Source organism: Suncus etruscus, chromosome 4, assembly GCF_024139225.1.
Source record: "Suncus etruscus isolate mSunEtr1 chromosome 4, mSunEtr1.pri.cur, whole genome shotgun sequence".
NCBI lineage: Eukaryota > Metazoa > Chordata > Mammalia > Eulipotyphla > Soricidae > Suncus > Suncus etruscus.
The window spans coordinates 113,407,177-113,431,369 of NC_064851.1; the positions used below are offsets into that span (position 1 = coordinate 113,407,177).

At 36.5% G+C, this 24,193-nt stretch overlaps 1 protein-coding gene and 1 pseudogene across 1 annotated transcript in view; one reads left to right on the forward strand and one right to left on the reverse strand.

Annotated features, from left to right (window-relative positions):
* The window catches only part of HPGD (15-hydroxyprostaglandin dehydrogenase), a 38,014-nt gene extending 23,851 nt beyond the window's left edge, over positions 1-14,163 (forward strand). Inside the window, exons 5-7 of the mRNA XM_049771307.1 lie at positions 5,797-5,873; positions 9,835-9,998; positions 13,645-14,163. Of these exons, the coding sequence (XP_049627264.1) occupies positions 5,797-5,873; positions 9,835-9,998; positions 13,645-13,783 (380 nt within the window). The 3' untranslated portion in view covers positions 13,784-14,163. The remainder of the gene's footprint in view (positions 1-5,796; positions 5,874-9,834; positions 9,999-13,644) is intronic.
* LOC126005982 (prefoldin subunit 3-like) overlaps positions 1-24,193 on the reverse strand; it is a 1,144,584-nt pseudogene that overhangs the window by 1,014,113 nt on the left and 106,278 nt on the right.

A 24,193-nucleotide genomic window follows, 5' to 3' on the forward strand; every position in this document is an offset into this window, starting at 1 on the left:
TTTCACTCCTGTGACACTTTGAACTAGCTCAGTTCAGAAGTTCAGCCAGGACCTCCACCTATGTGGCAAACATTCTGTCCAAATTTGTCTTGGACAATATTTATAAACTTGGGTGTTGTGTGGCTGTGTCAATGTGCTTATCTCTGATTAAGGTTCACTCTACATTTCCTGCCTCCCCTGAATACCCTTGCATGGCCACTCCCTTTGTCTCATAAACATGGAAGGTACAGCTTAAAGTGGCTGCACATTTACCAGAATGAGGAGCAGCAACACCTGGCCACAGCTGTTCATGCTTTTTCATTGGAACTCCCAATATACCTTTGGACCTAGCTTAATCAGAAATTCTTGTTAAATGGCATGGACTGACTTAATTAACTTAGCACCTTTGCTTAAAAATGCACATGCATGAAGAGAACCACATGGAACACAACTTTGAAAGCATTGGGTGAATAATGTGTGATCTAACATGTTTTGGAGGTTAATGTGTTCTTGAACAAAAATCCTTTATAAATTGAAACCTGGTGGACAGACACCCAGGGAGTGGTTAAGGTCTGTATTTATTGTTGAACTTTGGCATGAAACACTCAACATATCGGTGGTGCTCTGGGTCTAGTTAGTTGGGTGGAGATGTGCCTGTCTCACAAGAGTAAATTATGACCACTAGGATGACATTTGATATTTTTAATGTTAGCCAGAGATCACTGAATCCAAAAATCACAAATTTAACCATGAAATGTAGTGTGTTTGTTAAATATATGGGAAGAAATTCACAATTAAATGGAAAAATGGTTCTAGGTACAGATATCTCTACTGATTAGAGAATTGATAATGAGGAGCAACAAAGAATATAGCAATAATTACTTGATGACTTTTTCCTTGTTCTGTTCTTTTATTTGCTTGTAAAAAAAAAAAAAGGGAAGATAGTGTACCTATATTGCAATTACATTTTCTCTGGACCATACATTTAATAATATTTTGAAGCTACCATTGTGTGTAGATATCAAATGAAACCGATTCTAATATAGACTGAAATCTTTCGGAGCACACAATTATGAGGAAAAGTGAAATAGAGGTGTGCTTTTAAGTTTTATTTCACTAAGTCATTGGAGGAGGAAATTTTAAGAAACTACTACAGACCAACACTTTAAAACAAGTAAAGAAATAAAATCAGGAGTAGCTTGTCATTTTTATACAATTAGAAGCATAGTTTAGTATAACTGATGACAAGAGTCCATGTTCACTATTACCACTATTATGGTGGCAAATCTCTAAATCCCAGCTTATCAAATTAAGTTCTTCAGCCATTTGGAAGCCTTGAAAATAGGGAGGGGGGGGCAAAAACCTTTCTAACCTTCAGATTTAGACACAAAAGATTAGATGATAAATGACTAGACTTAAAATTATTCTTTGCAATTTTTGGTAGCCTTGGCTTCTCTTGACAGAAAAGAAGGCAGGCAGGAAAATAAATTCACCAGTATAGCTACATCCTAACTTTGTTGCCAGTGATTTTGGTTTTCTGAGCAACAAAAAGCCAAATATTGACAATCTTACATAGAGGAACCTATTATTTTGGGTTCCCACTCTCAAAAAAAAAAAAAAAAAAAAGATAACTGGTCTCCCTAAGTGAAGGAGAAGAGTTTAAACCCAAGTCAGCTGGATCTGAGCAGTGAGATGATAAAATAACTTACTAGAACAGCAAGATGGTTGAGATGAGAAAAAAAGATTTCTGGAAATAAACTGGCCAGATTGCAGCAAGGGAAATTTGGGGTCAGTAAGGAAAACCATACAAGGGGAAAGGTGCATGCATGAGGCTGACCATAACTTGATCTCTGGTTCAACTGATATCTCCCAGCACTGCCAGGAGGTGAGCACTGACCATTGAGTCTGAAATAGTCCCTAAGCACTGCTGCTGTAGCCCACTGTACCCACCCCCCCAGAAAAGAGAAACTTGATGGTCTAGGCACCTTTTATAAGGACACTTGTGCCTTCAAGTTCGTCTCTTCCCAACAGAGGAAGAATTTGGGCGGATGAAGAAAACTACATTTTCAAGTAGTTCACAGTTTCAGGTGATTTCACAGTGCAAAGACTGTAAAAAGATCCTTCTGTTTGAAAAACAGGTTTTTCCTCCAGGTTGAAAACATTCAGTATCCTGAAGATCTTGCCCAGAGTGGGCTAAGCAGTCCATGGGCAGATCTCCCAGCTTTAACATTTCCAGGGACTTCTTCAGAATTCAAGTGAAGGGTACAGAGGGTTTTAAGTGGTGTGCCTGGGTTCTCTCGTTCCTGAAAGCTGGGATCGGAGCCCAGTCTCTGTCCAGGAGCTTCCAGAACCATCTTTCTCCATTCCCTTTTGGACAGTCTTTGTTTTTCCAGTATCAGTTTTTTTTTTTTTTTTTACAATAAACACAGTTTCTCCATAGGGCCCTGGGCGCTGCCCTTCCCCTGCCCTTCCCTGCCCTTTTACACTTTCCCTGAGTTCACAGCCGGGGCAGCTGTTCTAACCTTTGCTACTTCTGGACTTTAATCATAAAGACTTTCAAGGCATTTCCACCAACTGAATTGCCGATAGTGTTTGAGTCCTTTCAAATGCGTGGGGGTTTCTGCTGAAAATCTGGCCTAGTTTGACCCATCAAAGGCATATTTACTGCTGAGTCATGCTCCGATACTTCCAGGTCAAACTATTGCTGCTAAAACTCCTTTCTAAGAATGATGAGGGATTTTCTTGACTCTTGTACTTTATTTGACACTTCTCTAATGCTCATTTAAAGTGGACTAAATAATTCTCAAAGAGTTGAGTTCTACCTTTATCCTTGTCCTTGTGAGTGCCAGGAAAGTGAAATCACATAAAGAATAATTCCTTGCTGCATTTCACTAGAAGCCTTTGTGTAAACCATGCTGCCCAGGCCCATGTCTTTTAAAGGGAAGATTATGCTATGAAACCTTTGGTTTTTGTCTTTATTTTATTTTTTGTTGAGGGTGGGGGCACACTCGGCAGCGCTCAGGGGTTACTCCTAGCTCTGCACTCAGAAATTTCTGCACTCAGAAATTGCTCCTGGCTCAGATTACCATATGGGATACCAGGGTTCCATATGGGATACCAGGGATTGAACTCCAGGTCCATTCTCAATCATTCATGTGCAAGGCAAATGCCCTGTTGCTGTGCTACCACTCCAGCCCAAGAGTTTTGGAAAAGTTTTGCATATTCCCTCTTGCACCCATTTCAACCCCAAATATGTAGCCAAACTGTCATCTTATGGGGTACCTCCAGATTAGTGGGGATGTTTTCTTGCTAATGATGCAGGTTTGTGGTGGTAAAAAGCTGTTTATGTCCACATCTTCACCATTCTCAATAAAAAAAAAAGGCAGGATTTACTTAGTCTTACAGGATGGTGGGTTGCTAGGGGACTGCTTGCCTGTAATCTGGAAGAGGAGGAAGAGACGTTTTTTCATAGAGGACCCGTTCTTAAGACCACTGGGAAGTTTGTATGGTTTCCTTTGCTGGCACTAGAACATGATCCCATGATTCCTTAGGGCAGTTGAGCTCTCAGCACATTCCAGGTGTTCTGGGTACAAGGTCAGCAAGGGAGGGGAGATCTCTGAGAACATCTAGCCTCAGAGTAAGTCTGAAGCAGTTCTACAAGTAAGTGTTGTTATCAATGAACAAGTCAAATGGGAGAGTCTCAGATTTCTTTAAACTTTTATGGCCTTTGTTTTGGAGGATAACTATTTTGGAGAAATATTTCAGAATCATGCTTCTCTTTAAATAGAAATATATGTGCCAGAAAGATAACAAAGGGGACTTTCACAAATCTTGCATGCATTGTCCCATTTTCCAGCATCACCTATTCCCCTGAGAATCTTTGGGTATGGTTCTGAGCACTGTGGAGTGGGTAATCCTCAGCACCCTTGGGCCAGGTAGCACCACAAACTCAGGCCATGACATTGAACCACCAAGTCAACCAGATAAGATATACTAGGACCATGTCCACCCTACATCATTCTGAAATCCACTTGGTAACACTCTCCCCTCCCAATAAAAGAAAAGCAACATAAATGACAAAATATAGGATACTTGATTGTTGATCGTTGACTTTGCAGTCATACCCAGGGGTGCTTAAAAGTGAATCCTGGAGATGCTGTGGCAACAATATGCATTGCTGGGGACATGAACCATAGTTCCAGTCACTCCCCCCAAATAAAAGAAAAGCAACATAAATGACAACATAGAAGGCACTTGGTTGTTGACTTTTGAGTTTTCAGTCATACCCAGAGGTGCTTAGAAGTGACACCTGAAGGTGTCATGCAACAATATGCTTGCTGGGGGTGTGGACCAGAGTTACAGCCTCTATAACCACCTGTAGGGCAAGTGACTAACTTTTGTACTTTCTCATCAGCCCCACTGAGGGTACTTGGTCCTTCCTGTTTGCAACAAAACAGACTCCCAGGGAAATATGGTGTGGAATCACATTCTGTCCCTCTTTTACCTAACTCCAGGGTTGTATGGGCCAAGCAGTACTCTGGAAAAATATTCTACAGCTAAGAGAGCAAAAGAAGAAGCTCTTTTTAGTGACTCATTTTCTCCCATTGTTTTGTAACCATAAATAAAAAAAAAAGTGGGAGGGGAGAAGATCAATGTCACTAGTTCATAAAGGGTATTTTCTAGGGAGCAAATACCCCTTCACCTAGGATTCTCCCTCCTAAGATCGTTTTCAGCAGTCACATTATTTGACTCAATGGTTACCCTGGGGAGAGATGATCCTGTCTCAAGCACCCCAAACCTCTTCACCTCTCTGGAGATCAGATAGCTCTGGGGCAACTTTGTCCTGTGACTTTGAAATAAACTCTTCAGGCCACCATGCTGAGGATTCTCCATTTTTCTGGGGACGCAGTGCTTCTCACCCTGATCCAAACTACTCAGATTCTAGTTGGGTAAATGAATTAATTCTAGGAAAGGTGATTCTTAAATTTCCCACCAATCAGACACCCAAAACTTGTTGCAGACAAAACCAGGTTTATTGTTCCTTGCACAGAAATTTAAGACAAATAATGATGAATCAGATTGCCAGAAGACAATCTGAGTAGAAGTGGGGGTAACGGGTATACTCATGTCTTTGAATATAACGCAAAAGATGGATTATTTTTTAAAGTACTTTTGGAGGAAAAGCCAAAGCCCGTTGTGCTCAAGTGCCAGAAACCAAATCTAGGACTCCTCAGTTCTCATGCTCCAATCCTTGAACCATCCCTCTCTCTTCCCATCTCCACCCCATTACAAGAGGGGTGGTTGTTCAGGGTTGTGGTGTGTTATGCAATACGAAGTCCACTGTGTTCCTTGTAGAGTTTATTTTCATGTCTTTTTGGTGGGCAGACTCATTCTGGCTTCTTTGATTTTCTTCAGAACCCTGATATTGTCAGTCTAGGATTCGGAAACCCAAGTCTTTAAAGAAGAGTGTAGGTCAGCAAACCTGGCGCCAGTCTTTTGCTGAGTCTGGGAGTTGTACTCAGTAAAAGGTCAAACAGGAGAAAAGAATGTGGCTTGCTGTAGATTCAGGCAAGGGGTCAAAGATGGTGTGGGTAATGAAGTCCTTGGGAAGCTAGTTTCCTGGATTTCATTAACACTATAAATGCTGGCCAGAATGGTAGAAGTCATGAGAGGGATGAATTCTACTAGGAAGTTGAATGGGTTTCCTAGGTCAATCTGAAACTGGTGCTGGCACCAGTTACTCATTTGTAAAGTCATGGTTGGATTTTATTTACTTTAGCTTGTAACAAAATTGCTGAATTCTCTTATGTATTTCAGGACTCATGCCAGTTGCTCAGCAGCCTGTTTATTGTGCCACAAAGCATGGCGTCATTGGATTCACACGTTCTGCCGCGGTGAGGAGACTAATTCTAGATCTATTTCTTTCTCTTGTACAGACATCAAATGTGCTTTCTCTGATACAGAAGAGAATCAATTCAGAATTCAGTATATCAGGATTAGAGAAGGAAAAATGATACACTTTAGTAGTGTCCATAATCTCATTTTCAGATCATATAAAAAGAGGATTAAGGAGCAGATAATATTAACATGTCATATCCTAAATGCAGATATGTTGTTAGAAAATAAGACTAGAGCAAAGCTAAAGATCAATATTGAGGAGATATACATTAATCTTAAAAGTGACTCTAAGATTTAAAATTTTAAAGTAAAGCTCTATTTCCTCCTATAAATTGAGAAAAAATAAATATAAAATAAAAGTGGATGGGACCCAGGGGCCAACTGGTCTCAGGAGCATTGAGTGAAAATAAAAAATGGTCAGATCTAAATACCCAAATTTGGGCTTGAGCAATAGCACAGCAGTAGGGCATTTGCCTTGCACATGGCTGACCTTGGAGGGACCCAGGGTTGATCCCCAGCATCCCAAGTGGTTCTCCGAGCCTCCCAGGAGCGATTTCTGAGCCCAGAGCCAGGAGTAACACTGAGCATCTCCAAGAATGGCCCAACTCCCCTCAATAATACTGTAAATCACAGTGCCTAAATTTGGAACTGGAGAGATAGCACAGCAGTAGGGTGTTTGCCTTGCACACAACTGATTCAAGACAGAAGAATGGTGGTTCGAATCTTAACATATCATATGGTCCCACATGCCTGCCAGGAGTGATTTCTGAGTGCAGAGCCAGGAGTAAACCTCTGAGCACCTTTGGGTTGACCCAAAACCCAATAAATAAATAAATACCCAAAGTTAACAACAATAGAATTAAGAGACCCAAATTATAATAAGCTATACACAAAATAGACCTGTTACATTAGCAGGCCAGGGTGCTAAGGGTGGAGATATGGGATGCATGCTGGGAACTATCATGGAGGGAGACCAACATTAGTGGTGGGAATGGCACTAATTCACTGTCACTATGTGCCTGAAATACAACTGTGAAAGACTTGTAATTCACATTGGTTTCAATAAAATAAGTTTTTAAAAAGTATATACCCCCCAAAATCCTCCAGGCATTACTTGTATTGAAGGAATAATAAAAATAAATTAGAGGATCTGGAGTGATAGTACAGTGGGGTTGGCACTTGTCTTGTATGTGGCCAACTAGATTTGATCTCTGGCATTTCATATAGTCCGAGCCCAGCCAGGAGTGATTTCTAAGTGCAGAGCCAGAAGTAACTCCTAAGTATTGCTTGGTGTGGCAAAAAAAACCAAATTAGAGGAAAAATAATTAAAGCAAGAAACTGGCAGATGTGGACAACTCTTACTTGGTTAAGGTTAATGTCTCCGTAGAGACCTAAGAGTTTGGGAAAATCAGTTTGAGGACTAACTGCTCAAACTGATCAATTTGAGGTCTAAATGGTCACACACATTTGATAGCAAGAGGTGAAAATACTGCCTTTATATGCTCCTTGGGGCTGTGGAAAAGCAGCTTGAATGTTATCTCTCAAGCAAGGGCAAAGTAAGATGAGGTTTGGCTAGAGATATAAGCCGTGTCAGACCAGAGGCAGCTTCTGGGCCAAAATAATGAGCTTAGATTTGATTCTCAAAGCAACCATTAATGGTTCCTTCACAAATGGGAGTGGCAAGATCAAATTTCCATTTCTAAGACCATCTGGCAGCTATTTAAAGACAATGGAGAGAGGACAGGTGTAGAAGAGCAAAAAACAGTTGGAAAGAACTCCTAAGTCTGCAGTAGCAATTCTAGGAGAGACAAAAAGCAGGGCCAGACAGATCAAGAGGAAAATGTTAACAGCAGAAGCAGTGGTAGGGAGAGAGAAAACAGGTGTGTGTGTGTGTGTGTGTGTGTGTGTGTGTGTGTGTGTTTGTGTGTGTGTGTTTGAGCATGTGCATGTGGTCATTATTTCATCTGAAAGGAAGATAATCAGCATTTCTCATTCTGAACTTGAATTTTGTGTTGACTTTTCAAAACGATGATCTTTAATTCACTTTCAGTGAACATAGAGAATCATTACAATAGCAAAATAAAGCTAAAAGGCCAGGCATGTTGAGATTAAAATAACAGGACTGAAAACTGTTAGTGGAACTCTGTAAGATCATGTCAAGTTCTGAATTAGTAAATTATGAACTGTTGTAGGTAGGAAATATATCTCTGGCCACAACACTGGATCAACCACTCAGTGGAAAAGCTTGTTTTTTGTGAAAAAATACCTTAGTAGAAATAGAATATGTGTGTGTGTGTGTGTGTGTGTGTGTGTGTGAGAGAGAGAGAGAGAGAGAGAGAGAGAGAGAGAGAGAGAGAGAGAGACGTGTAGTATTGAGTATTGGCATGGTCAATAGTACTCATCTCTGAATGAAGTTTGTCTAACAGATATTCTCTGTGTAACAAAGATCAGAGTCTCTTGGGAAAACCAGGCAACATTTCAGCACAATTCTTGAGAAATAGTCTCAAGAGCAAAATCAGTTTGGAGAAAGGCTCAAAGTGCTGAGCACTGCCTCTGTATGCAGAGGCCTGGGTTTGATTCCCAGCTCCACCAGGAGTAGCCCTGGAGTAATCATCCCCTCCAAATAAAAAGTAATAAAATCACCAAAAAATAAGTTTAATACTAAAGAAAACACAGCACTAAATACAGAGAGAAAGGGACATTTCTCTGCAAATCAAGGGCTGAAGCCATTATTAAGTGGAACAACTCTTTTTTTCCTTGTTTCCTTGTGGAATTGACAGTGAAGAATAGTACAACATTCACTTCTCACTACTCCTGAAAGGCATAAGTGGGCCCCAACCTCTAGTGACTAGAACTCCCAGAACTCTAGAACACTTAGAGCAGGGGTCTCAAACTCAACTTACCTGGGAGGGCCAAAGGAGGCAAAGTCAGGGTGATTCTTGAGTGCAAAGTCAGTAGTAAGCCTTGAACATTGGTGTGTGTGTGTGTGTGTGTGTGTGTGTGTGTGTGTGACCCAAACAACTAAAATAAAACAAAACAAAAAAGATTCCTCTAGGGTAGGGCCAAAAAATGTTGTATGGAGGGCCACAAACGGCCCATGGGCCGCAAGTTTGAGACCCCTGACCTAGAGTCTAGCAAGTGGACATCTCAAACCATTAAGATCAACTCTATTTTGATCGGACAGATAGTTCCAATAGGTGGAAAATGAAAGCACAGAATGTTAGTCTAAAGCAGTCAAATTGTCTTTGAGATAAGAGATTAGTAACTTTTTAATTATAAAAAGTAACTTTTTAATTGATCAACTCTAAAACTTTCCACTAGTTTTAAACAAATATTCTCTGTCATTCAGCATCACAATTCTGAATAAAATATAACATCCTATGCCTCCATTTATTTCAAATTATTCTTTTCTTTACTCAGAAGAGCAGCTTAGGCTGTGGTCTCAGTAATTTGAATGTACCTTTTTTATCTGAGGAGCTGCCCAGTAGGGCTCAGAGGACCCAGGGTTGCTCTCAGCAACTGTGCAGTTGTGCATTCCAGCTGTGCAGCCTTGAGCTCAGTGTTCTGACCTGACGGTATAATGATGTTCAGGCCTGATGATGCCAGAAAGCCACCATGCTCAGTCCCCCATGGGGCTCAGATGGTCATGAGAGGCCAAATATCAACCCTGGGGCCTGGGGTTACTGTTTGCCAGCCACATGCTGTGCCCCTTTGAACTCACTCTTTAGCTGCAGGAATAAGGATTTCTTTGATGTAATTATTTTATGATATCAAATAAAATGTCATTTTTTACATTTAATAAAATAGAATTAAAATGAAAAATGAATATAATTCAGCATCTTAAGTATTAGTAATTTACTATTTGCCAGCCTACCTTTATTTTCACATATAGATCAAGGGTATAAGATAAATTGACAGAATCCTGTGACCAACCCTCTCTCTGCTTCTCATTGACAGATGGCTTCTACTCTGATGAGCAGTGGTGTCAGAATGAACGCAATTTGCCCTGGTTTTGTGAACACACCCATTCTCCAGTCCATTGAAAAAGAAGAAAACATGGGACAATATATAGAATATGCAGATCATATTAAGGACATGATGAAATTCTATGGGATTTTGGAGTAAGTTTAAACAATAGTTCTTCAGTACCATAGAGCAAAGTACTATCTAGACATTAGCTATGACAATAGCTAATGAGTAACTTAATGAAAGTTTAAAAATATTGGTTTGGTGAACTCCCTAAGGAAAGTGTTTCTTCTGGGTTTCTTTTCGCACCCAGCAGCATTCAGGGGTTACTTCTGGCTCTGCTCTCAGAAATAGCTCAGTGGTGGCGCTAGAAGTAAGGCTTCTGACTTGCAAATATTAACCTAGAATGAACTGTGGTTCAATCCCCAGGTGTCCCATATGGTGCCCCCAAGCTCGGAGCAATTTCTGAGTGCATAGCCAGGAGTAACCCCTGAACGTCAATGGATGTGGCCCCAAACCAAAACAAAACAAACTAAAAAGAAATAGCTCAGAAATTGCTCCTGTCATGGGACCATATGGGATGTCAGGATTCGAACAAGGGTCCATCCTGGGTTGGCCACCTGCAAGGCAAACACCCTACTGCTGTGCTATCTCTTTGCCCTCTTTTTCTAGGCTTCTTAATAGAATATTGCTGTACAAGATGAATTTTGTTTTGAGACTTATATGGCATATTTTTTCTTGTTGTTGCTTTGGTTTGGTTTGGGGCCACATCCAGATGTGCTTAGGGGTTACTCCTGATTTTGTGCTCAGAAGTCCTTCCTGACAGTGCTTGCAGAACCATATTGGATGCCTGGGACCAAACCCAGGTTGGCTGCCTAAAAGACATTCAGCCTACCTGCCGTACTATTGCTCCAGTTCCAGACCATGTATTCTTCATACCTTCAGCCATAATCATATTTTATGATATTTATTGTCACTTGTTTATTTTATTTTTTACTTGTTTATATTTCTTTTATTTATTTATTTTTGGTTTTTGGGTCACACCCAGCAGTGCTCAGGGGCTACTTCTGGCTCTATGCTCAGAAATTGCCCCTGGCAGGCACAGGGGTGCTGGGATTCGAACCACTGTCCTTCTGCATGAAAGGCAAATGCCTTACCTTCATGCTATCTCTCCGTTCCCCTTATGTTTATTTTATTTGAAAGAAATAATACCTTACCTACTTAAATTTTGGATAATATTTTCATAAACCCTTTGAAATTTTATATGTCCTCTAAGCTTCAACCATATATATATGTATATATTGGTTTTATATATAAATAAATAAATTATATATATATATATATATATATGTTTTTGGGCCACACCTGGTGACACTCAGGGGCTACTCTTGGCTATGCTCTCAGAAATCGCTCCTGGCTTGGGGGACCATATGGGACACAGGGAGATTAAACTGCAGTCAGTCCTAGGCTAGCGCATGTAAAGCAAATGCCTTACTGCTTACACCAACACTCTAGCCATATGATACTTCAACCATATGATACTCCTCACTTAATGACCAAGTTTCATTTCAACTACTTGGTTGTTAAGCAAATTGGTCATTAAGTGAGGAATTGTATGTGCTGTATACAGTAGTACAGTATTTGCATAGTACTTGACAATACAGTATTCTGAATAAGTAAAATAATGAGAAAGATCAATCTGAAAACTTCTACTTGTTTTAATTTGCATAGTTTGTGTAATTTACCCACAGTACTGCAATGTATTACAGAACATAAAGTTAGTAAAGTAGGTACATTAAAGCACTAAAAACCACAGTACTGTACTGTAGAGTGTGCAAGATGGAAAAAGGATATTTAAAATAAAATAAAATAATGGTTTAGAGATAGTTGTAAGTGCAAGTTGTCGCTAAACAGGTAGGTCATTAAGCGAGGAGTATCTGTATATATATTTTTTCTACCATATATTTTTATAAGAAACAAACAGTATGACTTGGTTGATGATGTCTCAGAGTTGTTGGATTGTACACTACAGTCATAGTTACCATAGTAGAGTAATCAGACTATGTGATAAAGCTCTACTTTTTAGTGGCCATGAAATTTTTTCATTCTCTGAGTATCTCAATTTTTATATGTAAAAGGGAGTTACTATTAAAACAAACTTGGACTTTTGAAGTGTCATGGATAAATTGATAAATAAGTTAAAACAACTACAGATTAAAAAAAAGACATTTAATTCATTGTTAACCAACCTAAATTCTGGCAATCAATGCTTGAAGGCCAGTATTTAAGAGACAAAAATTAATATTAAGAAAACTGGTTTAGGAGCCATTGACCATAGAAGATTGTAGGCTCTTGTTTAAAACAGCCCATCTTTTTACTTCCCCAATTTTTATTCTAGCACTATGATATACCAAGTTGTTCATAATACAGCCATTTCAGGCATTAAATGTTCAAACACCAAACCCATCACCAGTGTTCCCAGTCTCTAATCACTACCCTAGCTGGCCCTTTTGCAGACATATTGTTTGTTACAACATAAAGACAAATGGAATTATCAAAACTTAGATCAACAATAGTCAATTTGAGGGGCTAGCGAGGTGGCGCTAGAGGTAAGGTGTCTGCCTTGCAAGCGCTAGCCAAGGAAAGGACCATAGTTCGATCCACCGGTGTCCCATATGGTCTCCCCAAGCCAGGGACAATTTCTGAGCGCAGCCAGGAGTAACCCCTGAGCATCAAACAGGTGTGGCCCAAAAAACCAAAAAAAAAAAAAAAAAAAACACAACAAAACAATAGTCAATTTGAAATGATTGTTCTTTCTCTCGATGATATTGCTAATGTCAGTGTCTAGTCACTGGGGTGGGCTATGGTTGGTGCTAGTTTAGCATTCTGTGTTTTAGACTCACTGAGGTTGGCAGATTTTTATGTAACTTGCCCATCAGATCGACTGTGGAACCACTAGGTTGACACAACTATCTTGTGATCTGCAAATCTGAAGCAAATTTGGTAGCTTGGAAATTTGATAAGGTTGTCACAGAGCTGGGCTTTTCTTTTGGAGGGTAGAGGGTGAGTTGCTGGGCTACTGTAGTTTATGCAGAAAGGGGAATCTCTTCCCACCCATTCTGAAAATGTCACAGATATATCAACTATGACCAGATTACTTGGGAAGTATTGTCAGCCATTATTTTGTTTTAGAATTTGGTGGAAGAACCAGCCATCTTATTTCCATGGTGAAAATAAGCAGTTTTTATGAGGATAGAAAACAGGGACGCTCACTTTTAGAAAAGTTGAGTTTGAGACTCGGAGTAATCAACATATTCCTTCATGAGCTAATCCCTTGAGGAACACCTCTTACCCTCTTATCTTTTAGGGAAAAGAAAGAAACACCATTTTTCAAACATCCCTGTCCAGAGTTTCAGGATTTTAGGATTGAATTGAACTCTTCATATCTCTGGACCAACTCTAATATTAGCTGGAATTTTTCATATTTATCCTCTAACAACATTTGTATCTGATGTCTAACATTTACCAATAGAATATTGTTTTAAAAAAGAATCATTTTATAAAGATAATGAATCTAAAATTATAAAAAATTTTTCAAAGGACCAAATTAGGCATAGAAATATCTCAAATCAATTCAATATAATTGAGTTATGTATCAAATTAAATTAAAAGTGGGGAATAATAATATTGTAATATTTATTGTCTTACATGTTAAAGTAGAAGACTTTAAAATAAAAAAAAAGTTGACAATTGTGCCTCAGTCTTTTCAGTTTAAAACACCAATGTTGCTTTTGTTTTTAGCCCATCGATGATAGCCAATGGATTAATAAGACTCATTGAAGATGATGCTTTAAATGGAGCTATTATGAAGATCACAACTTCGAAGGGAATTCATTTTCAAGAATATGAAACAACACCCTTTAATCCAAAAACTCAGTAGAATCTCTTCTCTAAGCAGATGAGTACAAAAGACTTACCTTCAGGCCATTTTTTTTTTTCATTTGAATATTGCTTTTAAACTGAAATGTTCTTGGCTGAAGCATTTGTTCATGCATTTGATGTTATTTTTTAATTATTAATTAAATATATGAATGAACTAATAATTTGCTCTAAAAGAGAAGGGCCAGAGCTTCATGTTGATCTTGAGTCTAACTAAAGCCAAAGATATGCAAGGAATATTCTGCCTTTCAGAAAATGTATTTAAATTCATGGCTCATAATTATTGTTTTTGAACGATCTTTTAAAAGATACTTGAATTGTTATTTAAATCAAACCAGATGTTTAAAAAAGCTCATTTTTTTCTCTGTTGGCACTTTAAAAGAGGCTGAAACCAAAAATGGCAGATGTGTTTGTAACAGTGACTTCTCATTTGCCATCTTTTTGCTGAACATATAAGCTCTTTAAATATGTGTCATATTTGGAGGCTACTAATTGGAGATGAATTTTAATGTGAATATCACAAAAGAAAAAGCAATAAGATATGAAAAAATTACAACAGACTGAGACTTTTGATACATGGTTCAGCCTTCCATGCAGGAAAAATGTTTTCTCTTTCTTACTTTTAGAGTATCAGTTAACTTTTAAAAGAATCTCAGGAATATAATCGTTCACAAAAAGAAGTTTGTCTTCCTCAAATGTTATATTTAAGATAGGCTAATTAAGAAAAATTCAAAATTCACATAAGATTTTTTCTGATTCCTTTTTATTTTTCTGTATTGATTACCAATAAGTGTCTACCTTTCAATAAAACTCTTGTAATTTGCAAAACTTAATTTTCTATGCATATCTATTGAGGAGAAAAAGCCAGATTATTTTTATAGCTTCAACTGTAAACATTTTCATATGATCAAAACTATTATGTTAAAAGGAGAAAATAGCCATAATATTCTGAGATTTTTTTTCCTCAAAAGGTATTTTAAGACAGGATTATTAAATGTACCTGCTTTGGATAACATGGTTTGCAAGCAGTAATTAAAATAAATAATAGTTAAATCACAATATTTCCAAGTCAACTATTTGCTTTTAAAAACACTGTAGAAGTAATTCACTCTGCTTGCTATTCCCTTGCTGAATATACAACTGGAAGTAAAACCCATCCAGATGAGATCATAAAGGATTTCTTAGAGGTACAACAGTGTAGTGATTGTTCTTCTCTGTTTTCATTATACCAGAAAATAATTTTGTCAAAAACAATTTTGAAGAAATAATTTGAATATGGATAACTGCTGGTTAGGTCTACATACTATGTTTAAAAAACACCAATAAATAAACATCAGAATGTATTGACAGATTAAATTAGCCACTGACTTGTTTATATATTGGGGCTGTAATCAAGCAGAATGAAACAGGAATAAGAAAATCCCTTTTCTGATATGTTTTTCTATTAAAAAATGCTAAAACTTTCATTTGCCAATAATTTACACACTGTTAGCTTGCAGACTCCTTTGTGTGTTGGATATTTCTTTATCAAATTCATAAACTATATAAACATTAAAAATCAAATACTGAGTAGAATTGAAAAATATAAATATTTTAAGACTTGTTATATATTAAAATGTATCTTTTATAAATAACTTAATGCATCTATAATGTTATATGTTATCATTATGTACTAGATGAGAGAAAATAAATCTTCAGTGGAACAATTTAAAGAAGCTTAGTTTGCTAAGTTGTATTTTTCCATAAAAATGCTACTGTAAATAATATGTATTTCCTTTCAAATGTATTTTTCATAATTAATAAAGATCTTGAGAAACAGAAAAGCTAAAATATGTGTACATTCAAATCAAAAGTTCAATAGATGTTAATGGTATTAAAATGTTTAGTTCTTAATTTTTTTATATGAGATCTGGAGCCATAGTACAGTGGGTAAAGCATTTGCCGTGCATGCCATGTTCAATCCGTAACATCTTGCATGGTCTTCTGAAAACCACTAGAAGTGATTCATGAATGTAGTCAAAAGTAACCCTTGAGCATGTCAAAAAGCAAACAGAATAAAATTCTCATGTGAAAATAATCTTACTTAAGGTATATTTTTACTTCTATTTTTTTTTCATAATTGTCTCCCTAAATTTAGAACACTGACAAGGTCTAAATTTGAGTAACATATAGGTATTTTCTTGGTCAGTATCATAGGAAGGACAGTTTTTTCTAACATCAGAGTTTCAAAAGGTAGATGTGCTTATACCTAGGAAAAGGAAACTGCACTCACTGTCATGGATGTTGCCATCGTTCTCCTCTTCTTCAGGTTAATGTCTCTCCTAGACAACTCCTAGATAGCATCTGAGACCTACAGCCTAATTTCCACCAGTTTCTTTTTTAAGAACTTGTTTTTGATAATAAAATCATTGATAAGTTGTATGCTCACTACTGAGGTCATTCTTGAGATCAAAGAGAAAGGACAAGTCTTGGTCTGAACCAAATAGCAGGCTTGCTCTGGAGGTGGTAGAATTAGAAACTGGTAGGGGAGATAAAAGAGCTACATAGAAAAGTTATCCCTATGATAGATAATAAGAACTGTTTCCAACAGGAAAATTTTGTTGGCATTACCAGTATACACCATAAATAAAGCACTAAATTGCTACTGTACAGGAGGACCAAGTGGACACAAGAGTTGTTTATGACTTAATCCTTTAGATATATTACTGAAAACTGTCATGATTCTATAATTTTCTAGCTGTATGAGTCACATTAAATAGAATATGACTGAAGGAGAGAAATAAATAGAAAATACAGTTATGCATGTATAATTACATTCATTCTCAAGACAAAATGTATTTCTTATCATAAATAACAGTGAAAAGATCCAAACTTACTTCAGGACCAGGTATATGGTATATGGCTCTATAAAAAAAGCATAGCTTTTTAAAATCAACTCTAATTCGCTTTTTAAATTTTATCAACCGCAAATAATTATGCTAAACTTTAATAAGAGTTTCTAATTTTAAACCATTAAAATATCTTTTCCCCCAGTCTTTAAGTAGAACCTCCAAGTTGAAAAGCTTCTGTAGAGAAAAATTAATTTGTTTAAAAAAAAAGACAACATAGTAAATGGGTGAAGATATATAGACATGTTCCCATCAGGCTGGTAAAAGAGAAGAATTCAAAGTATTTTTTAAAAAATGCTCATAAAGCACAAATTTTTTTTATTTTATTTTAGTCACTATGATTTTTTAATTTTATTTTAGTCACTATGATTTATCATATTGTTAATTGTATTGCTTTGAGCATACATGTTCCAACACCCTTTCCTCTGCTGGCGTGTCTGCTTCCCTTCATCATTATCTCAGTCCCCTTCCTTTCACCTACCCCAGCTCTACTTTCTTCCTCCCATGGTAGTTTTGTAGATATATTCTCATTGTTTTTGGTTTTTTTATTTCCTTATTAGTAGGCTTTTTTTATCCCATATATAAGAGAGACCTTTCTGTATTTGTCCTCCTTCTTTTAGCTGACTTTCTCAGAATAACTTGTTCCATCTACGTAAGACAAACTACAAGATTTTGTTTTTGTTTTGTTTTTATACCTGAATAATATTCCATATGTACCAAGGTTTCTTTCTCCAGTGTTTGTTCCTGGACACTTGTTTTTTTAACATATTTTTAATTATTGTATTAGTCAGAATGGTGCAAGTGTCTTTTCTGCTTAGAATTTTGAGGGCTCTTTGGATAGATGCTCAGAAATGGAATTTCTGCATCATAAGGAAGCCCAATTCTTAATTTTTTGAGAAGTGATCAGCTTGTTTTCCAAAAATATTTAATGAGTTGCATTCCCAGGTAAATGAATAGGAGCTTCTTTATTCCCACATCTATGCCATTGCTGGTTGTTTTTGTTTTTTTGTTTTTTTTTTTTGAATGTGTGCCAGTATCACTGGTGTGAAATGATATCATATGTTTTGAATTGCATTTCCCTGATAAGTGATGCATGACATCTTTTTATATATCCATTAGCCATTTGATCTCTTTGACAATAGATTTATTCATCTTTTCTCCCAATTAATGGATAGATGATTGGGGTGGGGTCTCATAATCTCTTAAAATTTTTAAATAAAATTATATATGACAAAAACAAACAAACGAACAAAACAAAACATAAAGGGCCAAAAGTAATAGCACAGAAGTAGATATTTGCCTTGCACACATTCAATCCAGGACAAGCCTGGGTTCTATACTTGGCATCCTATATGGTCTCCAGACCCTGCCAGGAGTGATTTCTGAGCACAGATCCAGAAACAAGTCCTGAGCACTGGCGGGTGTGTCCCAAAAGCAAAAACAAAAAACAAAACAAATAAAATTTTATATAATGCAAGTTATCCTAATTTACCTACAAATAAGTTTATAATAACTTTTACCACATTCTCTTAAACAATTTAAATTTGGAAATGACCATTTTTCCATCACTATTAAATGAAAACTTAAAATAACCTATTAATAATATATATTTTATTCTATCATTTAACAATAGCTTGTCAGCGGAGTGAAAATTAAATGAAAACAAGTAAAATCCCTAAGTGTATCAAAAAAGGTCAATTTATGAATAATTACTTTCAAGAATAAATATATATGCTACAGAAATCACAATACAAAGAAATTGCACAAAATGTGCCAAGATAATTATTATTATTACACAAAATGGGCAGATTTGTCAAGATATTTTCTCTGGTCAATTATACCCAATATTTAAGAAAGAAGCAATTTCAACTTGATATAGAAAACCCTAGGATTGATCAATTTCCATTTTATAACCTTGACTTCAAAGTCTTGAATGAATATTATATAAAAAATGATGGCCAAAATAAACAAAATGGAGTGACCAATCACCATATCCTACACATAGATATAATAACAATTGTAAAAATTATAATAAATATAAAGCTTTTCTAGATAAAATATAACAAAAGATCTAAAAAAAGGAACAGAAACCAATAAAGTGGGCTCTTCTAGTAATTTATTTGAATCTAGTATGCAAATATAGGCAGTGAACCAATTATTAAAATTAAATTACATTATAATCTTAATATATGCAGATAAAGGTATTTGATAAAATTTAATATCTAGTTTTATTAATGCTACCAAAATGTGTAAAAGCTAATAAAGGAAGAACAGTTGCTTAGTCCTTAAAAAGCATCAGCCATAAAGGTACAGAATGTTAGTGATGAAAAATTTTAAAGAAATTCCACCTTATGCGATGAAGAACAGGTCAAGGTTATCTATTAGTCCAGTTTTATTCAGAACTGTACATGGCGATCTAGCCACTGCAATCTGGCAGTGAAAGGAAATGTCAATATAAAATCTGCACAGGAACAATACAGCCATCATTATCTACAGTGAATGTGACTCAGTATATGAAAGTTTAGGAAACGAAAGTTACTGGAATTAATTATGGCTTTAGACACTGTTACAGAACACCAAAAAGACAAAACCAAACAAAGCCAAAAACAAAAACAGTTCACAGTTGGCAGCTCCTTCATCCTTTGTAGATGTTCCATGACCTCCTAACCAATGCCTAAACAATGAAGAAGAACCAAGATTTGATGGTATTTGAGAAAGTTTATGTGTGCTATTGGACAGGAAAATCTGCTGGCCCTAGAGCACTCTGAGACTAATTTGCTAGTGGGCAAGAGACCGCTAAGAGAAGTATTAGATGACTACAATAAATCAGGTTACAACTAACTCAAGAGTCAGTAACAATGTCCTGGCATGTCCAATCTAACAACAGTCAATCTGACTCAGAGCTTCATTGAATGCAGACCAAATTATCAAGCTAAAGAATTTAATGTGAGATAAACAAATTACTGATGAGTCCACGAATGTAGGATCTTGTTATAAGTCAATGGTTACTGTCTATGACTTGATAACTATAACAAAAGGGGTAGATACTTTTAAAAAATAGTAAATTCAAGGTCCAGAGCTATAGCACATTAGTAGAGCTTTTGTCTCGCATGCAGCTGACCCAGGATGGACCCGGATTTGATCCCTGGCATCCCATATGGTACCCAAAGAAAGGAGCAATTTCTGAGTGCGGAGTCAGGAGAAACCCCTAAGCATCACTGGGTGTGGCAAAAAAAAAAAGAAAGGAAAGTATATTCAGTGGCATAAAAGTCACATGCAAAGAAACACAAACAAGAAGTTTTTCAGGTATCAAAGAAAATTTCCAGATGGCGGAAGAGAAGTATATGAAGTTATGCAGAATAATGGAAAAGGGAATAAGAAAAAAAGATTTATTTAACAATAAAAATCTTATTTTGGGGGGGCAGAAAAAAATCTTATTTTGAAGGGATTTCAAGTATATGAAAATTTAAAGGGCAATAAATAAGTTGAGTTCAAGCAGTCTAAGGCAAGTTTACATTTTCAATGTTTTGGTAAAAAAATTAATACTGATAAATCAAAAGTGCCTAAAATAATATAAATATGCATTATATACAACTAATAGAATAACTCTGAAGAAATTTGAGTACTAATTAGTAAATAATGATTTAGGAAAAGAAGAAAAAATAATATTTGCCATAGTGACCTAACAGGGAACAAATAAAAGCTTAACAGATTAAATAATAAATTCATTTTGTCTGTACTTCTTTTTACAAACTCCAATTATGTCCTATGATGTTTGGGTAAAATTATCCCATTTTATTTCTACTGTTCTCATATCCCTCCTTTCTGACATTTTAAAGCTGAATGTGCTTCTCTGATTCTTCAATATATCAAACTTTCTCTCTCCTCTGGGCCTTGAACTAATGTTTTCTTCTGTCTCACAGCATCCACTCCACGTATTTCAAAGATTATTTGGTGTCTGACATTACTTCTCTTAATGACTTCCCAAGTCCACCACTTTAAAATAACAAAACACTGTTCAACCTTAGCCTGTAACATCACTTATGATTTTGTTCCCACCTTCCTGTGAATAATTTGGGGTCATTTATATTTTACTTCCAGACACCATGTCCACTGTATTTTAATATTCTATCAGAATAATTACTTTATTCATTTATATCTTCATCTGAGCTTATGGTTAAATAGGATGTAAGAGATGGTGTATGTTGAGCAAATAGTGTTGAATAAATGAATGAAATACCTATTTATGATTAAATTATTCTAAACCAATTCAAAAGAAATACCGGGGCCAAAGCAGTAGCACAACAGATAGGACTTTTGCCTTGCATGTGGTCAACCCAAGTTTTATTCCCTGCATCCCATATGCATTCCTGAGTCTGACAGGAATTATTACTGAGTTCAGAGTCAGGAGTAACCCCTGAACACCTCTGTGTGTGGGAAAAGAAAGAAAGAAAGAAAGAAAGAAAGAAAGAAAGAAAGGAAGGAAGGAAGGAAGGAAGGAAGGAAGGAAGGAAGGAAGGAAGGAAGGAAGGAAGGAAGGAAGGAAGGAAGGAAGGAAGGAAGGAAGGAAGGAAGGAAGGAAGAAAGAAAAGCAGTTCTTCCATGCTGCTTTGTGTTTTCAGTAACTGCTAGGATATTATGCTTGAGTCTAAGCATCATTTCTTAAGGAGGTTTGAGGAATCTGCAGTTTTAATTTTATCTTAAAATCACTGAAAAAAACATCACTTCAAGTGGTTAGAATTGTTTTTTTCTTTTAATAATTTTTTTTATTTTGACCAAAGTGGATTACAAATCTTTCACAGTAGTATTTTAGGTACATAGTGACATTGAATCAGGGGCATTCCACCACCAATGTTGTCTTCCCTCCACCCCTGTTCCCAATGTGCATCTCTTATCCCCCTCCTTTACCTCCAGGGCTGCTAGTGTGAGTGATCCCCTCTGTGTCTTGCTTGTTTTAGATTGGGTATTGATTCTGTTGTGTTTGGCTTCCCTTGGGTCCAGAAAGATAGCACAGGAGCCATGCTCCCATGCTTACTTTATTTGACTTTCCTAGCAAAAGGCTTACAAAAATATTAGTGATCAACAGCTTACTGCATTCCCTTTGTGATGGTGATATATCTTTTGTGTGAAAGAAGCTTGAGCCCCAGTTATTATATTTATCTACTATTCACAAATGTGCTATCATAGATAAACTTTAACATCTTCTATGGTTCCTGATTTTATTTTATTTATTGGGGGAGAGGGGGCTCACACCTGACAGCGCTCAGGGTTTACTCCTGGCTCTATGCTCAGAAATCTCTCCTGGCAGGCTCGGGGAACCATATGGGATGCCAGGATTCAAACCACTGACCTTCTGCATACAAGGCAAACACCTTACCTCCATGCTAACTCTCTGGCCCTCCTGATTTTAATATAACAGTAGGGAATGGTTAATGTAAATGTTTGGAAGTAGCACAAGTTGACACCTAGGATTTTATAGGAATAAACATGCTGTCTCTTATGAGAGTAGTCAGAGTTGGACCATTTTGGTGTAGAGTTTGGGTTTTTCTCATTGCCTTTTCTGTGACCTATTTCTACTGTTAAAAAATCAAGTCTTAATAAATAAAGTCTATACTATTTTGCATGTGCAAAATCAGAACCAGAACTGATAGTCTTGCCATAATTATCAAAATACAAGTTTCTCCAAATCCCTAATTTTCTTCTTAACTCTAAGTCTTTCCCATACTCAAGAGATTAAAAAAATGGTTAAGGAGAATGGTGGTTGCTGATCTATGAGTTTACTATGGAAGAAGTGTGGTCCTAACTGGATAGATATAGCAAAATTGGGACACTCAATTCAGCAACCCATCAGAAATTCAATTTTGTCAGCAATCAGAGCATCTGTCCTTATACAATAGGGACTGTAATAATGATATCAAACTTAAAAATCTATGGCATTGGATGCTTAATTGCAATAGAATTTAGAGTGATGAGTACAGATTTTTAGATAATTCTCTGAGCAGAAAATTGGTTCTTGCCTCAGAATTCTGTATTTTATCAATTAGATAGTCAGACATGTCCTACTTTCTTTTCTAGGATTGTCACTATACATCTTCCCCCAAACTACTAAAATGACTAATTTTGTCTTTTTGTTTTTGTTTTTGTTCATTTTTGGCCACATCTGGTGATGCTCAGGGGTTACTTCTGGCTTGGAGGACCATATGGGACGCGGGGGATCTAACCGAGGTCCATCCTGGGTCCTCCAAGTGCAAGGCAAATAAATGCCATACCGCTGGCTATTACTTTGGTCCCACTAACTTTGTCTTTTAAATTGTATATATAAGCTCTCATAATTTCTCCTTGATGGAAGGTTTCAAGTGCCACTTATAAAAAACTTTGGATCTTTCAGATGATTATGTATATATAAATATATAATTAGATTTGTCTCAGATATGGGTTAAGTTAATCTAATCAGTTAAGATTAGATAATATAAAATAAAAAATTATTGGCCAAACTAGATATGAATCACATAGATGGGCAAGGGAAGGACATTTATTTACAAGTAAATGAATGTCAGTGTTTCTGTTAAGCAAAAAATGAACTTGATACTTCTTTCCTTCACATTCTTTAAAAATGGAAAGACTAGGCTACACATAAAGGAACTTGATCATGAGCATTTTATTCTGAACTTAGAATTTATTCCATTTGCCTAACTAAATACATTGGTATTTTTCTTTGGAAATGTGTCTTTCCCCTTTTGCTTAGTCATGAACTTTGGATAGACTTAATCCATGGAAACCCCAAAATATATTATTTACCTATTTAAACAAAGAATTTTTTAGAAGGAACTTTCACTGAAGCCCAGATCATTACACATTGGGTATGTTCCTGGCCAGTGTTTGGCTCAGAGTACAGCACAAGACATTCTGTTAAATGATTCGTGAAAGTGATAATAACTTTCCCATTGTCTAAGAAGCAAGGAACATGTTGTTCTGGCTGCTATTGGCAGCCATTTTTGAGCATAGTTAAAGTCAAGTTGAAGATGTAACCAGATTAGAGAAGGGACAGCCAAAAGAATCATAGAAAATGGACAGACTGTTTTTTAGCAACAAATGCCTGGACTTTTCAGATCTGGTTTATTTGCTGATCTATTGGCAATAGGTTTCTTGCAACCAAAAATATCTCAACTACTTTAAAAAACATCTTGCCAGGTGGATGAAAGCAAGCAAATAGATATAGACTATAGTTAATTTTAACTTACTGTTTATTTTCTTTTTTTTCAATAATATCTTTATTTAAACATCTTGATTACCAATATGCTTGTGATTAGGTTTCAGTCATGTAAAGAATAACCCCCTTCACCAGTGCAACATTCCCACCACCAATGTCCCAAATCTCCCTCCATCCCACACCACCCCACCTATACTCCAGACAAGCTTTCCAGTTCCCTCATTCATTCACATGGTTATGGTAGTTCTCAGGGTAGTTATTTCTATAACTGCACTCACCACTCTTTGTGGTGAGCTTCAGGAAGTGAGCTGGA